General features: G+C 40.0%; 1 protein-coding gene across 1 annotated transcript; it reads left to right on the forward strand.

The window, feature by feature from the left end:
• Positions 1-2,884: 2,884 nt before the first annotated feature.
• Positions 2,885-8,178, forward strand: LOC123095743 (uncharacterized). Its single transcript, XM_044517305.1, has 5 exons — positions 2,885-3,288; positions 4,314-4,400; positions 4,533-6,038; positions 6,653-6,842; positions 7,192-8,178. The coding sequence occupies exons 2-5, from the start codon at positions 4,386-4,388 to the stop codon at positions 7,818-7,820; spliced, it is 2,340 nt and encodes a 779-aa protein (XP_044373240.1). The 5' UTR covers positions 2,885-3,288; positions 4,314-4,385; the 3' UTR covers positions 7,821-8,178.
• Positions 8,179-8,440: the final 262 nt, after the last annotated feature.

Below are 8,440 nucleotides of genomic sequence, written 5' to 3' on the forward strand. Positions count from 1 at the left end.
AGAAAACTAGTTGAAATCAAATCAGGGATGCAATCCACTGATCAAGGTAGTCTATATTCTTTGATTTCGTTCTACGCTTAAGCAGGAGAAGATCTTGTTTCAATCTATATCTCCAAGAGATTAGTCTTGGAACTTCATTCTAGAAAAAAAATTCATTCCTTTGCATCCAAATGGTCCTACATCCCACAATTACAATGTCCCAACAACTTTCTTGGGAAGAGCTTGATGCAAAAGCACCACTTCATCAAAGAAAGAAATGCCTCAGTGTGTGTTTGGGGGCAATAGACTCCCAGTAAGATTGAGCAAAGGTACAGTCCCAGAGGAGATGCAAGGTAGATTCTTCCAACAGTGCAAAATTGCCTCCTCCTTGTAAACTATAATTAATTTCAAGTGAGCTTTCCACCAAAACGAACCATCATTTCTTCCATGGGGTGGTGCAGTTGAACAATATGTTTCCCACATCAGACGGACCAAAGGCATGTCTTCTTTGTTATAGAATTTGTCTAGGCTCTTCATAAGCAGAGCTTTACTTTGGGAAGCAATTTCTAAAACTCCTAGAGCTGGGCCAATATCGTCGGAGCCAAATTTCCTCCATCAACAAAGCCTTAGGTATTTGTTGACCTAATCTACTGCATCCACAGGTAGAGCAAAGCAGCAAATGAAATAAGCAGGAAGGGAAGAAAAGACAGACTTGATTAGTTGTAGTCTTCCATCATATGAAAGAAGAGTGGAGCAACCGGCAATTAATCTTTCAATTCTCTGCATCATGTCATTATTTTGAGCTTATTAATTCTGAGGAGGAGATCCATATAGTGTGCGCAAAAAAAGGAGGAGACCCATATAGGTGAAAGGGAAGGATCCTAGCTGACATCCCAATTTGGATTTACAGTAGGATGTAGTACACTGTGCAATGATTTTCAATTTGGATTTACGTCTTCTGCCTTTGTATTCTACACAACCAAATTAATCCTATTTAAGCTTGTGAAAGAATAGTGTAAAAAGATAGACAAAATTGATCAATGCTCGAGAATACCAGTACATAGTTATTTCTCTATGATGACGTCATTCTACTTTTTTCATGGTTATACTGATTATATGTACGCATAGTTGTTATCACCAAATGGTGTCTTCTTTTGTGCTTAATTATGTATTTATTTTTCTTTCAAATTAATGGCATAGAAGCTAGCAATGGACGACATATGTAATGGGACACCATGGTGCCTAAGGCTCCATGCTTCATGGTCGTCGGGTCATGTCTAGATCATGCTATTGTAATGGGTATCAAAATTGTGGGTCAACCCATTAGCATATGTTGATTTATATAAAGAGATTAAAGTTGCTAATTAATGCATGATCGTGGTTCAGGCATGGCATATATTAATGAAAATAAATTTCTCTTCTTGTATGGATGTTATACACCCCTATGTAGCTACACATTCTATCTAGAGCATTCTGTTTTTTGTCAAGATCTATGTTGTCTTTACATAGTAATTTCTCTTTTTTGTTTCTTTCAAACAAGAGAACATTTGACCTTGACTTTTTTAGGTCAACGCCATACAAGTACTACCTCCATCTGGGTTTATTAGTCTTCATCGTATTTTGGGTCAAACTTTGGCCACATATTTGACTAGCAAAATATTAATGCATATCACTCAAAATACCAGGGTGACAAAATGTGTAGTACCACTCTAGGAATAAAATGTTTCTGATTTTAATGCAAAATAAAAAATTTGAATGAGTTTTTTGTATCATTTTTTATATTTCCGTACATAAAAAGACAAAAAGAAATCTACACATGCTAGTCCTGATGTTGACCTGCAAAGTTTCAGGTTTAAATGTTTTCTTATTTGGGAGAAACCAAAAAAAAGTTTGTACGTGTGAATGTTGATGGAAAAATGGATGACCTAGATAAAAGGTAAAGCTACATGGCAGTGCAGTTACAACTTTTCCTTTTCTTTAACTCCATGTTTTTTCTTAGGAAATTGCCATCATGATGATTTTATTTCATGCGTAAATAAGGACACATCGTTTGCTAACACATCAACCAAAAAACGGAAGGCTTGATCCGTCAAACAATAGTTTGTGAGCCCTTCGTCCTGTGTTAATAGAGGTGGACATTTGGAGAATACGATTGGATGGCCGGCCTCAAAATCTGTGTTCGGACACCAGTTCAGACCGATCAACGGATAAATAATATGTCCATTTTAGAGGTTCGCTTTTGAGATGCCCTAACATCACAAGCATTCTGAAAAAATCATCAACATGCTAATTAATTGCACACATAATTAAACTAATTATTAATTATATTAATGACTTAGGTTTTAAATTGATTCGACGCTCCGTTTTTAAATTGTTCTCACATTAGTAGTGAAACAATGAGGTACCAATTCTCCTTTAAGGCTGGCCATAGTGGGGTAACATAACCGGTATCATGAACTTGGGACTAGCAAACATACTTATGTGGCAGACATTTAAAGAAAAAAAGAGGGTTAGAGTAACATAATAAATACCGTATCATGTTAAATGCTATGCTACTTTGTGTCATGCATAGCAATAAATATGATCATGTATGATACTACACTATGACATTATGCACTATAGAGATAGTATCATACACCCCACTAAGAGTAGCCTAATACTGTATAGATAGATTGGGACCCTCCGCAGTAACACACCCTGCAGTAGAGTCGTACTATCGCCGCTAATGCGGGTCCGACCCCACGTGGCATCGGTGCTGTAGCACCATACAGTACTGTAGCGGCGGGATCGGTCGTTCCATTGAGAGAGATTGACGGGGATCTGTGTACGCAGGCATGTGAGGCTAGTAGTAAATCTCGTCCGTAGCATTTAATTAGTTCATCTAACGCCGCCAATTAAATGCCTGATCCGTCCGGTACCATTCGGCCTTCAGGCCCCGCACCGTTGCGGTGCTCCTCCAGTCCTCCTCTCCGCCTCTCCCAAATCCAACCGAGATAGAAAAAAGAAGAAGCGGAGGCAGGAGAGAGGCCGCGAATGCCGAGGTGATTCCTCTCGGAGGCTCGCGCGCATTTGCCACCGGAGAGATCCCCCCCTTGCCTGTCCACGCCGCACCACTTCCCCCGTCTCCGGCGGCGAACATCGTCTGGGCAACTGTTCGTCGCGGCGGCGGCGGCGATTTCTTTCGGGGGTGTTTCTTTGGTGGCTGGCCGAGCCATTGCTCCGGCTACCGTGGTGCCGCGAGGAAGCCCCGCGTCCGGTTAAGGAGCGAATCTGCTTTGGTGCTACGCCCCGGTGGTCTTCAGATCTGAGGTGAGTGGTATTTATTAAAAACTTGTTTCTTTCTGAAATTTCTGTTCGCAGCAACTTACAGCCACTCTTTGTGAAAACTAATACTATTCTCCAATAATGTACTACTCCATTCTAAGATCGATCTATACCTACACACACACACATCCAACAGAGAACAACTGCAATTGATAAGCTGACAAGCCACATTCAGAAGGCCAGTCTGCAACTGCACACACGCCTAGTTTAATCTCGTTCGGGTTGTGATTTTCTCTGGCGCATTAGTTTATTTCCTCAGAGAATGCCACTTTCTCGGAAAGAGGCTTTCTGGTGCTGCACCTAGAAAGGCATATCCAGTATTGAGTTCAGCACTTTTATCCCTTTTTGGCTTTTTGCTTTACTTACGTACGGTTCATACTGTTGTTTTTAGTGCCCCTTGCCTACAATATAGCATCACAATGTGCTTGTAGTCGTCGCTAGGTAGTCTACGAACCTGGATGTATTTTTTACTTCTAGTGTTTTTTGTACTACCTTGACAGATGATGAATAGATCGGAAGTTTTCTCCGCAAAAATAAATAAATATAGCATCACAATGCTACAGTTTGTATATGTCTTTTGGAGTTGAGTTGTTAGCATGTCACAGTTCGTGTACTGGTTTTAATGGATTCCTTTACGCAAAAAATAGCTCTTCATATGTACAGATCTACTTTGCATGCAGTACATAGCCTATGTTTCCGACGCCTTACTGTGCTTTCTCACCATGCTCCAAGCGCAGAGTTATGCCGTTGTGTTTCTGTAGTAGCTAGTCTGAGTTCTGACATGGCATTGTGGAGCAATGGAAAGCTCAGAGATAGATGAGGAGTAGATTTCCTAATTAAGTAAGCTGATAATATCGATTTCACAGTGACGGCAAGTTTACTGGCTTGCTAGTCACATTTAGAATTTGTTTGATGCAGAAAAATCAAAGACTTCGAGTGCCACTATGTGTTAATTTTATCTCTCCATCTTATGTGCATTCTTTAAATCTTTGTTCCATGTATATCTGCAGGCACAAAGCACTTGACTTGAGACGAATATCAGAACCTCTCTTAGTTGATTCTCCATATAGTCACTCTTCAAGATGGAACAAATTTCGGTGAGTTACTTCCTTCTGTTCATTAAAATCCTCTTGAAACTGAATGATTTCATAGTTATAACTTGTGATCAACAACCAAAATTCTGAAGCACTGTTTTTTTTCCCTTTTTCTTTTCTTGAAATTGTCTATAGCTTGGGCATCGATATAAGGAGTGCAGGCCACAAAGGACTAGCAGCTGTCCAGCTAAACTACTTGTTGGGAAGGATGTACTGAAAGAATTGGAGGAAAGACGGTCATCCCCCAGTGTGGTCGCAAAACTGATGGGAATTGACGTATTGCCACCTACTTACGTAGCCCATAAAAGACATCAACAATTCAAGGATGTCTTTGAAGTGTCGGAGGAGCTACCGGAGACTTTCACAAAAGAGATGTCGTATCATTGCCCTAAAGGTCTGCCAAGCTTGAAGAGGAGTGCAATGAAATTGAAAAAGCTTATGCCGTCAAAGTCTCCCTATTGTGATGGAACATTTGATAATGACGTGGAGTACAACAATGGCTTGGATCGCTTGAACCCACTTGAAATAGACAATCCTTTGTTTGAGAAGTGCCCCCGCGATGTGAATTATTCCCCAAATAATCAACATGAGAAAGATATCACAGGCACTTTCAGGAAGTACCCAGTGGGTTTAGCTAATTCCTCACTTAAAGATATAAAAGATCTGCCGAGAGGGAATTACGGAGATTTCAACAACATTGTCGTTCTGGAGCCTGGCTTGGGAAACAGCCATGATCCAGAGAACTCTTTTTCCATGTCGTTGCTCTCTCATGACAATTGCAATTCCAGGAGAAATAGGAAGAAGAAGTTGGCTGAGTCTGTTGTAATGAGCAATGAGAGAGTTTCACAACATCTTTCAGATACTGTTAATGTGGCTAGAATAAAAAGAGAAAGATACTTGACTAGTGATGCCATCAATTCTCTGTCAAAAGGAGAGGAGCCATCATTTGATCAATTCAACATCATAGATATGAATAGCACCGGATCATTTCAGATGTATTCTGGAGGTGACATTAACTCCAGGCAAAACAACAAGCCATCATCAAGTAGCTTACCTGGGAAATCCTTTCGGAAGTATGATGAAGGTGATGTCGGATCGAGAACTCTTGCACAGATGTTTGCTTTATCTGATTCAGAGAGGGTAAAGAAAAATTTGAACCCGCATGCTCAGATTCAACACAGTAAACTTGACCAGGGCAAAGGCCACAACAGGGAAGGATGCTTTATAGTTTTACCAAAGCATGGATCTCCACTGTCTCTTCACACCTCATTGGACAGGAGTTCTTCCTGCGAAGGGTCTCCTAACAGTGAAATTTTCCCAGATCCTTCAGTTAGTTACAACAACGGCAAGGTTACCTTTGATTCTTTTCTGGCCAAACGAAGGCTCAAGCAAATTGCCAGCGGGAGGCAAAATAACTTAAGGAATGCTTCTGTGGTAAAAAGTCTTGCCTTGGAGCAGCGGAGACCTGCTTCTCCTTCTCTTGATGATTTCAGGTGTCATTCATGGCGTCCATCTGATAATGTTTCAACTTCTGACTGCATAAATGAGAGATTATTGTTCGCGACAGATGAGGGCTTAATCCACGAGCCTGCTGAAACTGTGCCTTCTGCGTTTCAATTGCAATTATCTAGGAAACAGAAGGTCTGAACTTTGTGCGCCATGAATTTAGCAAAGTAAAACAAAACATAATATTCTTGCATGTTGCATACTTTCTGTTGTTTCAACGAATCAAGAATAAAATAGCGAAAAATTTCTCTACTATTAACAATTTAACATAGAAGCATGAACAATCCAATTCCTCTGCAATAATAAGTGTTCAACTGCTGCTTTGAATCATACTCCTATTTCATAATTTTCTTATTATCATGAGGATGTGTTTCTTCCGTCATTAAAAAAAAATCAAGTGTTTTCTGACAAGATAAAAGAACTCTGTGAACTCAATTCACTCACTCAGAATCATTGTAATGAGACTGTTTCAGTTATTGATCCTGAATTATATGCAATTCATGATATTTTTTCTTTAACATTAATATGTTTTCTAAGTTCTATTTTTTCATGATATCAGATGTGCATTGTTCCACTATAGTAGAGTACTTGTTGTTATGTCATATTTAAACTTCATCATTTTCCCCACTAACTATGTAGACTCTAATGCAACTTTCATCATTTTAGATTGTTAAATCTTTTCATTCTGATACCATGAAGCCTAAGTTTATGGTGCACAGCTCTTCAAGTCGTTTCCCTATCTTTTTTAGGTTTCAGCAACGCCTTTGCAGTGTCATGACTATGAATCCATATCTATTTCTAATCATGATGATCTGGCAAAGTCTCGTAAAGGATTGGAAGAGTTTGAGCAGCCGAGCCCAGTGTCCATTCTACAGCCCCCAACTGATGAAGACAGTTGCTGTTCTGGATTCTTCAAGAATGACTTGCAAGACATGCCCAGTAAGACAACAATATAGCTAGAAGGCTGTACTGCATAGACTAGGGCTTGTGTCTTTTTGTAGTACATTGCCAGCTCTACTAAACTGCGAAGTTAATACAAACAATCATTAAATTAAGCTATATACTTACGACATAGCATCTGATAAACATTATTGCTAACTCACACATTGCAACATGATGTTCAAACAAAGAATTTAGGTGTATAGTTAAGTTGAGTTTTAAATCACTTCTTTTAGTATGCCAAAAATGTTGTGAGGAGTGCAGCTATTTACGAGAATTGCACAAAAGATTTGTTTACAGAATTTTTGCATCATGCATTCATTAACTGGAACTTCTTTATTAACCTCAGGTGTGGAGACACAAATGGACCATCGTCGATTCCGAGATGAACCTGAAGTCTCCTCCATGTCATGTGATGATGGCAATGATTCTTCTTACAAATCTTTGGAAGCATTTCAGGTTGAGGAGGACAGGGACTTCTCATATCTCCTTGATATTCTTATAAGCTCTGGTATGATAGTTTCAACTGACTGGCAGCTCTTGTGCAAGTCATGGCACTCATCTAGTTTCCCTGTTGGTCCCCAAGTCTTTGAGAGGCTTGAGAGCAAGTACGCCAAAATGACTTCATGGCCAAAGCCAAAGAGGAGACTTATGTTTGATCTTGCAAATTCTGTTCTCTCCGATGTCCTTGCACCTTGCACCAATATACACCCATGGGTGAGTTCTACTAGACAGTGCAGGCCTATCTGGGGCCCTGAAGGGCCTGTTGAGAAGGTTTGGCAAATGATGGTTAGGCAGCAGGAGGAGCTGGCGATAGGGCATCCTGATGACAAGGTTCTGGATCCAAACTGGCTGCAAGCTGATGATGACATATATGCGGTGGGCAACCAGATAGCCGTCATGTTACATGCTGACCTCTTGGAAGAAGTCATATTGGAATTCCTCTCACTCTCAGGGTCGGCCGCTGCATGTATGTAGATCAAATTGACGAAACTCAGTCTATCGCAAGAACATCGCAAGAAAGTACAGTGACAAGTCTGAGTTAGTTTTTCCATGAACAATCTTCAAGCGTATATGCTGTTCTAAGCGTTAATGTTTGTTGCCTTCGAAGAAGTGCACAGATGTAAGGCTTGTTGATACAGACGCAACAGTTTTTTTAGTCTATGATATAATTATTATGTCACTTGATACTGGACAATTTCTGCCCATGAGGAATTTAAAGTAGAATTCTTTACCGAGCTCTCTGATTTTTGTAACAATATAGATTGCCCATATATGGGAGGGGATTTCAATATTCCAAGACATGCTGGTGAAGAAAACAAGGCTGAGTTTTTTTATGAACAATCTTTCAGCGTATATGCTGTAATCAAGCGGTGCTGTTGCCTTTGAAGTGCACAGGCGTAAGGCTTGTTGATACAGACGCAACATTTTTTCGGGTCTGATATACTAGTAATATGCCACTAGATACTGGACAATTTTCTTCTTTGAAACAGTAACGAACATGTGCTGGGGTGGGATTGATGGTAGAAATTTGATCATTCCGCTTTGAGATTTGTTTTGTTTTACCGGTGAAAACAGTAGGAGATGCTCCCACTATT

This window comes from Triticum aestivum, chromosome 4D (assembly GCF_018294505.1).
Source record: "Triticum aestivum cultivar Chinese Spring chromosome 4D, IWGSC CS RefSeq v2.1, whole genome shotgun sequence".
In the NCBI taxonomy this organism is placed as follows: Eukaryota; Viridiplantae; Streptophyta; class Magnoliopsida; order Poales; family Poaceae; genus Triticum; species Triticum aestivum.